A 12440-nucleotide genomic window follows, 5' to 3' on the forward strand; every position below is an offset into this window, starting at 1 on the left:
CCCGAGCCCTGTGGGGTTGTGGTCGCTCCTCACACCACTAGCCTGTGAGCTCCCCGAGAGCAGGGACCTCTGCCTGCATCTGACTCCGTGCTTGATTGTGGGCTGTCCTTGTGTGGTTTCTAAGATAAATAAATGAACGAATGATAAACTAGAGCTCAAGGAGCAGTTTCGGTTTGATGTTTTCCTCCCCATGCGTTGCCGCCGCCTCAGCTTCGGGGCCGAGTCTACTCAGCGCGCTAGCAAGTGGGAGTGGGCACGGGGCCCGCGTGCCAGCCCCTGCGCCTTGCGTCCCAGGCATCCGCTTCGACTGCCTCCCCACAATTGCACTAGGCCAGCGCCCCCGTCACCGAGAGCGATTGCCGCCCCGAGGCCCTAAGACCCCTGGCCTGCAGGTGGACCCTGCAGGTGGGCCAGGCATGGCGTTAATCGGGAGGTGCACGTGGTTTTAAGGTACTTTGGCTTGTGTTCTCCCGTAGACCTCAGGTGTGGGGGCCACGGCCACGTGGCCATGGCAGGACCTGTCTCAGGTTGCTGTCTTGCTTACGTAGAAGGCAGACTCTTCAAGCTCACAAAATGTGCTGTTGAAATGTACAAGACAATGGAGATAAATCCATTTAAATCCCACCCCTGAAATTCATTTTCACGTGCAAATGTGTGAGGCTGAGTCTCATTTTAGGTTTTCCCTCTAAATTGGGTGGGAATAGGGGGTCCCGTGGCTTCACTGCTCTTGGCTCCAGGACGGGCCTCGGAGGGGCCTGGCTCTCACACAGAAGCGCCCACAGGCAGGTGGGCCCCGAGGTGCTTCTGGTGTTGGAAGTGAAGCGGGAAAGTGTTTGCCCTCAGCAGGGGGCTGGAAGGGCCACACCTTTCTCACCTTCTGGTCCCCTTCCCCATCTCTTATCTCAGCTCTAACATCACCTGTTGATGACAGCAGATAAACGTACAGACCGCAGCTCCAGGGGTGACGCCCACATCGACCCCCCACCCGTCACGGCCAGAGGGCAGAGGCCTTGGTTGGGTGGGTCGTCTGGCTGCTGGCCTGGTGGGCCCAGGACAGTCAGCTCCCTGCCCTCTCTGGGGGACTGAGTGTTGGGGAAAAGCTTCAGGTAGATATAGGGTGATGAAGAGTCACAGCTAATAGGAAACCCCTCGTACCCACCTGCCCACCCCTGGGGTAGCAATCTGGGTGGAACAGAAGGATATTTGGTACAACTCTAGAAGAGCCTGCTGGTGCTCACCCACACAGCTGGAGGCTTCCTCAGGGTCCTCACCTGTCCCAGCTTCTGTTTAACGGGTGTAAACGCCGTCTCTGAGAGGAAGCTGCCCTGTCCATCCAGTCAGGCCATGTGCCCGAGGGCCCTGGTGCTGTCACCGGACAGAGAAGCTGCCAGGAGGAGCTGCGGTTCTGAGAGCTGCTCCACTCTATCAGATGCGGGGTCGGCAGGGCCTGACCTGCGGGAACGTGGGGGCCGTGAAGGTCCACGGCCGCTGTGGCTCCCTCGGCTCACCTACCAGATGGCTGTTCCCCCGGCTGCTGGGGATAAGCAGGGCAGGGGCGGGAGCTCATGTGATGAAAAGAATTCCAAGTTGGGACCTCAGAATTGCGTGAAATGAGAAAAATAAATCACGACGAATTATTGGGTCTTGGAGAGTTTGTCTGAGATGTTTAGTTGGTTTGTCAGAAATGCCTGTGATGGCACATGGACACCCTTCCACTGCTGCTCGTGGCCCTGTGGGTGAGGGTACTGCAGCTTCCCCAGGGTTATCAGGGTTTCTGGTGGCCAGGACTCCCCGCCTGGGGACCGGCTTGTCCTCCACAGACACAGTCCAGAGGCCATGTGGTGATCACCACGCAGCATTTTGTCCCCAACAACCTCTCAGGACTATGGGGAGACACTGCTTCGACCCCTGGGGACGGCCACCAACCAGGGACAAAGGAGCCCCAGGATGGCCCTGCCTGGTGGGGAGGAGGGTTTTTGGGCAATGTCAGCAAGCTGGAGAGGGACCTCCACCGGGACGAGGGGCCCTCAGCTGCCCTGCTCATCGCTAGTGGGACCCCCGCTAGGTCAAGAATCTTCACGAGATGATGCCCCTGGTGAAATACGTCCCCACCTCCAGAGGGAGAGAGGGAAGCAGATGGTGTTCTTGTTTGTGTTACTGAGTTCAGAAGTCTGAATGGAGCGAGGACAGGCAATCGGGGGCAGAACCAGGTGCGACACAGGTCATCCCAACGTGGCCCGAGTGGCGGGCAGGTCTATGCACATCCCAGAACCGTGGCTGCCGACGTGAGGGCCCAGCTCCAGCCCTCAGGGGCTCTTGGTCTAATGCTTGCCGGGTGTCCCTAGCCCTCAGGGTGGCCAGTGTGTGTTGCTGGAACCTTGGACATGCCCGCCTTCCATCGGCCCGGCGACCTCGGCCTCACAGCAAGCTCCTGGTCTACCTTTCCCACCAAACATTTTGGCTTCTTTTCCCCCCAAGTTTGTTGCATTAAAGTTTAAACCCAAAGTAATTACCGTCATGGACTCATTGTACATTCTAACATTGACTTCAGGTGACCACTCGTCTTCTGTGAGAGGCGTGGCTGGCTAAACCTGAGCCTCGGGCCTCTCTTCTTCTGCCCGAAGTCCCTCGGCCCCTCTCTCCTGGGCTTCGCCTGGGCCTCAGTCATAAATGTCCCTCGTTTTATAGACAAAGAAATGAGCCTCTGGGAGCTTGAGCCGTTGGCCCTGGACAAGCCACTGGCCCACTGTGGGGCGTGAGGCGTCTGACCCCAAGGCCAGTCCTTCCCAGACCTGCAAGGCTTGTGTGTCCCTCCTGCCAGGGACTATTTTCACCTGAGTCTGACAGGAGTGGGAGGCACAAGGGGGCCCAGCCATGGTCCACGCTGGCTCCCGAGCCGGGGACCCTCATCGAAGAACACCAGCCAGCTTTCCAATAAGGCAGATCGGCCGACGTTTCTGACCCACGCTGTCCACCCTGGGAACTTCTTCTGAATGCAGATGAAACTGGGGGGACAAGTGGGCAGCCGGATGGGATTGCGAGGAGAATGTGCCCGCCCAGCACCCATTCCCTGCAGCACCTGGAGACCCCAGGATGCCCAGCTGGGTGGCCACTGTGGTTGGTAGAAGGCTGGTCCTGTAGACATTCTGGACCCTTCCTCCCGAGGGAGCTGGTATTGGGAGCCGGGCCAGTGCTCAGCTGAGCTGCCCCCGCTTTGATGTCCCCTCTCATTAAAGGCTCACAGACCGAGAGGCTGCTCTTATTAAATTCCCGTTTTTACTGGCTCTCATGCTATTCCAGCCAGAAAATGAGGGGCCAGTGTCTTAATCTCTTTCCACACTTTAAACCTGATTATTAGAGGTGCCCAGGGCAGCAGGTGAGGTCCTGGGAGGGGTGTGTCCCCTGCACCAGGCCCCCGGGAGGAGGGAGGACAAGGCCAGGTCTGGGAGTGGCTGTGTATGGGCTAGGGCATGGCAGGGACCTGGGGTGGGGCAGGAAGCCTTCCACCTGGGGCTCAGGAAGCCTGTCTTTCCGCTCAGGGTCCCTTCTTGTGGGGGATTCCTCCCCTCACAGGTCTGCACGGACCCAGCTTCTGAAGCATGTGTCTTGTCCACGGGTTGCTGACCTCCTATCAGGGGGTCAAGTCAGGGTTGGGGGAGTCTCCAAGTGTTAGAAGATGGGAGAGCTGGGGCATGTACCCGAGGCTACCCTGGGCCAAGCGGTCTGCATCGTGGGCCCAGCCCATACCCTAAGCCCTCTGACCCGACGTCCCAGACCACAGGGGAGCGTTGAAGTGGGAATGGAGAGACCAGAGTGGGGACAGACTGTGAGACGGGCATGGGGATCTGAACCAGAGGGAGGCACACGGCATGCCTGTTCAGGAGACAGGTTGGGAGGCTTATTCCCAGAGGGTGGGGACACTGGGGGGCCAGGGACCTGGGGCCCCACACCCAGGCTCCTCCACAGAACTCAGGCACACAGCAGCCGGGGGGGACCGAGGGCCCAGGAGGGTGGTCTGGCTTAGAAACATGAGGGCCACGGGCACCAGAAACTAAGGGACACTTGAGTCAGAAATGAGGCTGGGCACCCAGGAAATCTGGGCTCAGACGCATGTGGACAGGACCTGGCACGGCTCTGCGCAGCCTGGTAGGCAGCCTGTCCCCTGGGAGTCTGTCCCACGACACCTCCACAGGGGGGGTCTCGTCACAGCTGCGGGAGACTTCCCTCCCCCAGCCCCTTGGGCCCCCAGGGAGGCTCCTGGGCCTTAGACCAGAACCTCAGCCTTCAGCTCACAGCTGCTTGGAAGCAACCATGGAGCATGAATCATGCTCCTTCCCCCGCAGTTTTGGCAATTATTGGGTGAAATCTGATCAATGTATTTTTGGCCTGTGTGGTCTGTTTTGGTCATAGTCTGCCACCAGCCTAACTGGGTGACAGGTCCCCACATTACTGAATCAGAGGAGACCGGTTGGTGCCCACCTGTGGCCATGAAGTGGCACCCAGCCAGCAATGCTCAGACCACCCGGGAGCCGTGGCCTCTGAGGGTCCACCCCTGACACCCAGCAGTCACTCTGGCTCAGGCCCTGGAGAATGGCCATCCTGGCCCCCAGAGCTGGCGAGTCATGTGGTCCCTGTCGCTACCTCCTCTCTAGTTCTCTGGAATAAGTCATGCCCTGAAGCTATCACTCTGGTGTACACGTTGATGGTAAAACTCAGGCCTAATGTTTGTAACAAACAGGAGACAGCCTGCTCTTTGTTTTCTGGGCTTTAGAACAAAACCTCTTTGTCCAGGTGGGGCGGGACCTGGTAGAGTAACTCAAGCTGAAACTGTCAAAATCACTTAGACTCGGTCACACAGTGAGGAAGACGTGGTTAGAGGGTAAACCCCAGCCCACATCCAGCACCTTCCATGGCCAGTCGTAGCATCTCACCCCTCAGTCCCCTGCCTGTGTCTAGCACCTTCCACAGTCGTCGGTAGCTAATGGGATCAGGCTGGTGTCACACAGGCCACAGGCCACAGCCACCGCCCACAGTCCTGGAGGCCCGAGGTCCAGGGTTCGGTGCTACAGGGTGGGGACCAGTGAGCACCGCCTAACAGGCTGCAGACACCACCTCTCCCCTGTGGGATCATGAAACAGGTGGACAGAGCAAGATCTCTTCCCGTTAAGGCCACAGCCCTGTCAGACCAGGACCCCTGCTTAGGACCCGTTTAATCTAAATTACCCCCTAAAGGCCCATCTTAAAATACAGTGATACTGGGGGTTAGGGCCTCGACCCATGGACTTGGGGACACAATTCTGTCCAAGGCCCAAACACTGGGGATGAGCCTGCACCAGGGACAAGAGGCTGCACCGGAGATGGGGCTGCACTGGGGATGGGGCTGTGCTGAGGACCAGAGGCTGCACCGGGACAGGGGCTGCACATGTCGGCAAAATCTGACCTCTGGGAACTCACACAGTGGGCTGCATTCTGCATCTACTTAAAGTCGAGCATAGTTTTCTGAATAACACTGTTGGATCCAGGAGACGGGGATGCTCAGGAGGCCTGGTCTCCAAATGTTTCCATTACAAAGGGAGAGAACAGCTGTCTTCACACCTCAGGCCTTTCACCACTCCTGGGTTAGAGAGGATGGGCCCAAACCCAGACTCAGGGTGGGATTATCAGTGTTGCCTTGAGTGAGGGACAGGGCCGGCTCAGAGACAGGGCAGGACACTGGCTTCCCGTGCTTGGTTCTGGGCCACGTGGAGCTGGAGCCACAAATTGGGCAGGTGTGAGGGACCCCGATGGCATCCTCACACTGCTCTGCGAGTCCCCCTGCGGCCTCGGGGAGTCAGTGTGCTCAGCATTTGACAGTGAAGGAGAGAAAACGAGTTCTGTGTGGTGGCCCACAGGCTGTAGATGGTCTGGACCCCCTGCCAGGCAGGAATTAGCATGTTGCCCCAGACCTCCAGGGAGGGGCCTGCCCATTGTTTTATTCGAGTAGATGCCTGGGGTCCGAGGCCAAGTTGGGACCAAATTCGATTTTGCATCTGGACCTTGTCACTGCCTGGGACCCAGTCACTGTCAGCTCAGCCCACCGCCTGCCCCTGTTCTGTCATCGATCAAAACAGCCAATGAGAGCTGTTTGCAAGGCACTGAACCCCGGGTGACAGGCAGGGTAGAGATTAGCTACTCATCAGCATCCTGGCGCCCAGGCTTGTCAGCTCAGTCTCCAGGGAGAGTTCCAAGAGGTTTCTGACGGGTGCGTGAGGGGTGATGGGGTGACCGAGACTTGAAGGATCAGGGGCACTGACTTCTGAGCACACACAGCAGGGGCCCAGTCCAGGGGCCAGGGGGTCCTGGCCTGGAGCCTGGGTCCATGGCTCACACCCAGCTTTGGTGACAGGACAGGGGTGGGGTTACCTCCTCAAAAGGCCCCTCCCACCCCCCCACCCTCACTGCCCCATGGGGAAAGGAGCCCACTGGCCAGACTAGGAATTTTTCTCAGTAAGACCAGAATGTTCTGGAATGTGTTTGGCCCTCAGACTGCTATTGTGGGGGCTGTGGGTGGAGTGGGGGTGGGGTCCCAGGGGAGAGCCTGGCCCGTTGGCGTCGTCTACATTCATCTCCAAAGCTGCCCTGTGGGCTAGTGGGGGCCTGGGGAGGTGTGAGGGGACCCTTCCGGACTGGCTCCCGACACATAGGCCTCATCGCCGGGACAGTGCCCCCCATGGCTCAGGGGCGGGGGCTGGTATCAGTGCTCCTGGGACAGAAACCCCGGGGTCCCTCAGGGCAGCGGGCGCAGCCCTAGGACGGGCGTGGCGGCTTCAGGGCCAGACCCGCAGGCGCGGTGTCCGCAGAGGGCCGAGCTGGGCCGAGCTGCAGGGAGCCCAGGGGCCCTGAGGGTCGCGCTGACCGCCCCCACGTCGCCAGCATGGGTCAGAGGAGCCCGGGTCAGCTGCGCTCCTTGCGCGCTGGGGCGCGGCCTCCGGTTACCGCGCCTCGGGCCGGGCGAGCGGGCGCGGTGAGGTCAGCAGACGTTGCGTCACAGGAGTCTCGGTCCCGGGAGGAAACTGCTCGCGGCGTGGACGAGCCCCGCCCGCCGGCAGCGAGACGGGCGCCCCGCGAGGCCCCCGCGCGCGCTCCTAATGGGAAGCAGGAGGCGGCCGAGGTGGCTCTGGCTCGCGGCGAGGTGTTCATTTCCTCCGAAGCCCACACGAGAGATGCAATTAGACGCGGCGTGTTCGTGCCTTTGAGCTGCTGGAGAAGCCACAGGAGCAGCGTGGGCTGCGGCTTCGTCCCTGGAGGGTCGTGTTTACATTTTCTGAGTTATCACACGCGCCGGGCTGGCTGGCAGGGAGCGTCTGGGCCCGTCTGTCTCGGAGCCTGCGGTCAGGCCGTCTGTCCCGGAGCCCCCTGCCACATGCTGAGTCATCAGGGTGTCCCTGTCCTGTCCCTGCGGGTGTCCGGAGTCCCCAGACCAGGCAAGGTGGGGACCACCTCTGTTACCTGCCCATGAGTTTATTCCCAAAGGGGTGCTGCCTCGATGACCGCGTGTTGGGCCCTCTGGACCCAGCCATGGGGTAAAGGCGAGCATGTTGTCAGCGAAGATCAGGCTACCTCCTGGGTGTAGAGTGGCCTGGGCTGCAGACGCAGGGAGGGACATCTGAGAGGGAAAGCCCAGCTCAGCGGGGTCCCCAGGGAGTCCTGGAGGGCTGGCCAGAGGGCGGTTGTGGAAGCTGTTGGTGGGCGTTTAGTTTCCTGTGACCTACCCTCACAGGGTGGCTTGGGTGGGGATAAGCAGGGGCCCCCAACCACTGTCATGGGACTTTCCCAGAAGGAGCCCCTGGGAGCAGGCTGATGTGGGAGTCAGTGCCGGGGCCTTGGGCGCTTTAACAAGTCATAAACGACACTGTGGCCTCCTGGGGGCAGGTCTCTGGGCCATTTTTTGGTTTCACAGTGTTCTGGGAACAGGAGGGAGATTCTGGTTGGGGCAGTGCCTGGACCCTGCACCCTGACCCACAGATGTGGACACGGGGACTGTCCTGAGGGTGAGGCTGGCTGGCTTGGAGCTTCGGGAACGGAGCTGCTCAGGAGAGGCCATCCGCCCACAGCTCAGCCCTTCAAGGTGTAGGAGCGAGGCCGCTTTCAGACGCTTGACTCAGTGGGAAGCCAGCAGCTCCAGCTGTTTTCTATTAGCTGGGAGGACGTCATCGCGGTCTTGGCAGCCCTGGGTCTTGCCTGTCCCCTGCCTGTTCTGTGGACATGGGACGCGTGGCAGGGAAGTTGCATCAGGCGGCATGAGGGAGCTCGGGCCCAGCAGAGGCAGGAGACCCCTGACTGGGGGTGCCCGCCAGCAGGACCCCGTCACTGGGGTGCTGATTAGGAAGTTAAGGGAGAGATCCTGGGGCCGGTGCTTTCTAAGGCGCGACCTGACAAAGCCATGAGTCTTGCACATGCTCATAGACGCAGGGCCCACAGTCACGTGGAGCCTCGGGTAGGCCAGCCCCTGGGTGCCTAAGTGTGTGCATGTCACCCCCGGGGGCCTGGGCCACCCCATCAGTGGGAAACCTTCACAGCCTCATTAAGGGAGTGACGGCTCTTCCAGACACACTCTCGCCCTTGGAGGCTGCGTGTTCCTCCCAGGACTCACAACCACTGGCCATACTGGGACCTGCGGGCATATCACCGATGTGATCAACACAGAATCACAGTTTACCCCCGAGAACGGCCAGCTCCTTCTTGTCCCTTCTGCAGCCAGTGAGAGTCTTCTCTGGACGACCGTAGCCTGGGCCTGACCAGCGGTGCTTGCCTGAAACTAAGGACAGCCCTCCCCCGCTACGAGCACCGCTGTCGGTGATGCTGGGTGGAGGTCTCCTGACTCCTGTGACCCTGTGTTTCCTCCCTGCCTTCCACTGTCCACACCCGCCAGGACCCATGGGCTCTAGTCCATGCACCTAGTCTGTGTACAGGGGGGACACCTTAACCGTGTATGAGAGATGAGAGCTGTGGTGAATCCCCAGGAGCTGAAAGCTCGGCCTTGGAGGTTCCTCAGGGAGTCACTGGCCTGGAACCGTCCTCACCGTTTAGTCTGTTTCCTTCAAGTGAGAGGAGGAGCCCAGCCAGCAAGCCGGACGCCTGTCCCAGGGCACACTGGGCAGCTCCTGAGCCAAGGTCTCCACCCAGCTGCTGTGGGACCAGCGGGCATGCACACGGGCACATGGCCGCAGGGCAGAGCAGACGGCACACCTGCTGGGTCAAGACCTTCCTTAAAGGCCTTGTCTCGAGACTAGGTACACGGTCATTCACTGGAGGAGGCGCAGGCTGCCTGTGGGCAGGAGCAGGGGCGTGCCCTCGCCAGGGCGCAGGGGAGAGGAGGTGCGACTGGAGGGTCCGAGGGCAGTTCCGCGTCACGCTGCAGTCGCTGAGGCGCAGGGCACCGCCGTGAACTTGTGAGCGATCGCCACTCGGAATCACCTCCGACCACCTAGAGGCCTCTGGAAACGGGCGCAAGAGGCACGAAGCCGACGGGAGAACAGGACACAGGCGGCGATGGGGGGCAGGAGTGGCCTGGGGTCTGGTCGGAGCCCAGCAGAGACCCCAAGACACCTGTGCGTCTTCCCGAGCACCTCCTGCAGGTCCCGGGCTTCGGGAGCCTCTGCCCCGCCCACCTTCAGCCCCTTCCCAGCCCCGGTCGGCTTTCTGGTGAGGGGCGGAGGCGGACGCACCCGCCTGGGGCAGCGCTTCACCGCCGTCCCGCAGGAGCGGGAACCGAGGGGCGGGGAGGCCGCGTTCCCCGTGGAAACCGAGGGGCGGGGCGGGGCGGGGAGGTAGTGTTTCCCGTGGAAACCGAGGGGCGGGGCGGGGAGCCGCGTTCCCCGTGGAAACCGAGGGGCGGGGCGGGGAGGCTGCGTTCCCCGTGGAAACCGAGAGGCGGAGGCGAGGCCGCGTCTCGCGTGTCTGGTGCTGCCGGCTCCTCTCCGCAGCCCCCGCCACGCACCTCTGCGGTCTGGTTTCGCCGACTTCCTCCGCCGCCGCGCACCCGCCCCGCGCACCCGCCCCGCGCACCGGGCCCCGCGCACCGGCTGCAGACACTTGTCTGACGGCGCCCGACGCGGACGCGGTAGCCCGTCCAAGTGCACATTCCCGCTTTGATTGCTACAAATCCGCGGGCTCTCGGGTCCAGAGCTTCTGCTGCAGTTCGCAAATGGATTTTTATAGCACATTAGTGCTGTGGGAGACTCCAAGGAAAATAGTGCGCTCGCTATTAGAAGCAGCTGCGGCGCTCGGAGCCGATGACTCACGCGCGGCTGTTTAATTGGGTGGGAGAACCGGGCGGGAGACGCAGGCCCAGTCAAGGCGCTGTTTGTTTTCAGGGGCGTCCCGGCCGCGGCCGCCCCATCGCACCCATCTGCAGCCCTGTTTGTTTAACTTTTTTTCTTCTCACAGTTCCAGCCATAAAAACAGAGCCCACCGACGACTACGAGCCGGCCCTGACCTGTGGACCAAGGGGCCAGGGCCTGAGCCCGCTCCCGAAGCCCTGCTACGGCCAGCAGCTGGCCCTGCCGCCCGACCCGGGGTCCTGCCTGGTGGCCGGCTTCCCGCCCTGTCCCCAGAGGAGCGCCATGATGTCGCCGCCGCCCAGCGCCAGCCCGAAGCTCCACGACCTGTCCTCCGCCCCCTACAGCAAGGGCATGGCCAGCCCGGGCCACGGCCCCCTCGGACTTCAGCGGCCGGCCGGAGGGGTCCTGGCCGGCCCCGAGATGCCGCGGCCTGTGGGCGTGCACCCCGGCTCCCCGCAGCAGCCGCCCCCCGCCCTGCTGCAGCCACAGGTGAGTCCACAGCTGAGCAGCAGCCGTCCCCCGGGGGGCCAGCCAGCGCTCTGTCCCCACAGCCCCTCGTCTGCACTGCCGCCCGGTACCCAAGAGCCGACCTGTTTGCAGTCCTGCAGCCCAGCCCGCCCTCCTGGGATGGGCCACCAGCAGCACCAACTGCCGAAGGTTCCAGAAAAAGAGCCTGCAGCCACCCGGCCTCTGCCGCTGCCTGAGGTGCGTGAGGACAGTAATCAGGGTCTGGCCCCCACTCCCGTATCGGTCAAGCGAGAGCCTCAAGAGTTGGACCAGCTGTACCTGGACGACGGTAAGTGCCCGCGGCCGCAGGTGCGCGCCTGGCCTGGCGCGGCTGAGTGCGCGGAGGAGGGGTGCGCGGACCGCGGCCTGGCGAGACTCGGGCGCCCTGGAGGGTCTGTCCGCCGGGAGCCCGGCCGCTGGGGGGCCCCCCGACGGCAGGTGGGCAGTGTCAGCCGCCTGACGGGGTGCGCTGCTTGGTCACCTGGGCCACCCAGCCGGTGGGTGCCCTTGGCTGTTCACTCGCAGGGAACCCGGTTCTGATGACACCGGCCAAAACCTCAGAAGGCTCAGGTGTGCAGGCCAGAGGGGCGCATGGCGCTGCTGAGAGCCCGCGGAGCCCTGTTGGAGCTCGAGGCCGCAGGGGCCTGGCTGAGGGCAAGCCTCGGGAGCTCCTTTGGTGAATGGTTGATGAGTAGGGGCTCAGCCAAGTGATGCCCGTTGGACCCAGTACAGCTGTGCTGTGACAGCCTTGTAAGGAGCTGGGTGACGGGATAGGGGGCTCCTGCACCCCAGCAGGGCACGGGGCTCTCTGTGCAGAAACCTCACCGAATGTGGCACGTTCAGGATGACTGAGCGAGGGCGTGCCTCAGCCCACCTGCAGGCAGGACAATGGTGTGGAACTCTCCGTGCCAGGGCTTTCCCGCTTATTTATTATAAAGTCACTGTTTCTCTGGGGACAGCTGGGGCTGCGGCTGAGTGACAGCGGGCAGTCCTGACTCGCACCTTGATCAACACGTGACCACAGGCCCCGTGATCTGCTCACTGGGAGTTGCTCTGCTAGCACTTTCCTGGGCCATGCTGGATCGTTTGTGCGGAGCCCCCTTCCCATCTCCCAGGTGTAAGCTCTTTCCCAGACCTGGGCATGAATGGTCCAGTTGGAGGCTGGCAGAGAACAGACAAGGGCGCACACCTGTCCTCTGTGGTCCTGCCCCGCCCCCTCCCTCCCGGGCGAGGGCAGACACCTGGGCAGCCCTCCAGCCTGTGTCCCACTGCCCTGGTACCTCGTGGGCAGTCGCGGTCTCGCTAGGATGTGCAGGGTGCTCAGAGCCACCCTGGGAGGTGCGCTCGTGACCAGGCAGTGTTCCATAATCAGTGGTCTCACAGGTGCTGGTTCTGCCCCTAAGAAGGTGCCAGTGTGGGAGGGGCCTGGGGCCCCGCCTTGGGTCCATCTCTGGGCCTCTCTGGACTTGGTTCACTTGATGTCAGGAGAGTACTAGGTTGAGATGTCACAGCTGAGTGAGACGGTCACACTGAGTCCTTCAGTCCAGGGAATAGCCGTTGGTTGGCACACTTGCTGAGCACACTGCCTGGCCCCCACGGTGCAGACTCTGT

The 12440-nt window shown here is 62.0% G+C and overlaps 1 protein-coding gene across 2 annotated transcripts in view; it reads left to right on the forward strand.

The window, feature by feature from the left end:
• The window catches only part of NFATC1 (nuclear factor of activated T cells 1), a 93795-nt gene that overhangs the window by 51047 nt on the left and 30308 nt on the right, over positions 1–12440 (forward strand). Inside the window, exon 9 of one of the 2 annotated variants that reach the window (XM_087818919.1) lies at positions 10429–11118. In XM_087818919.1, the coding sequence (XP_087675045.1) occupies positions 10429–11118 (690 nt within the window). The remainder of the gene's footprint in view (positions 1–10428; positions 11119–12440) is intronic. The other variant, XM_087818920.1, reaches the window with a different exon arrangement.

This window comes from Miniopterus natalensis, chromosome 7 (genome assembly GCF_054644295.1).
Source record: "Miniopterus natalensis isolate mMinNat1 chromosome 7, mMinNat1.hap1, whole genome shotgun sequence".
Classification (NCBI taxonomy): Eukaryota; Metazoa; Chordata; class Mammalia; order Chiroptera; family Miniopteridae; genus Miniopterus; species Miniopterus natalensis.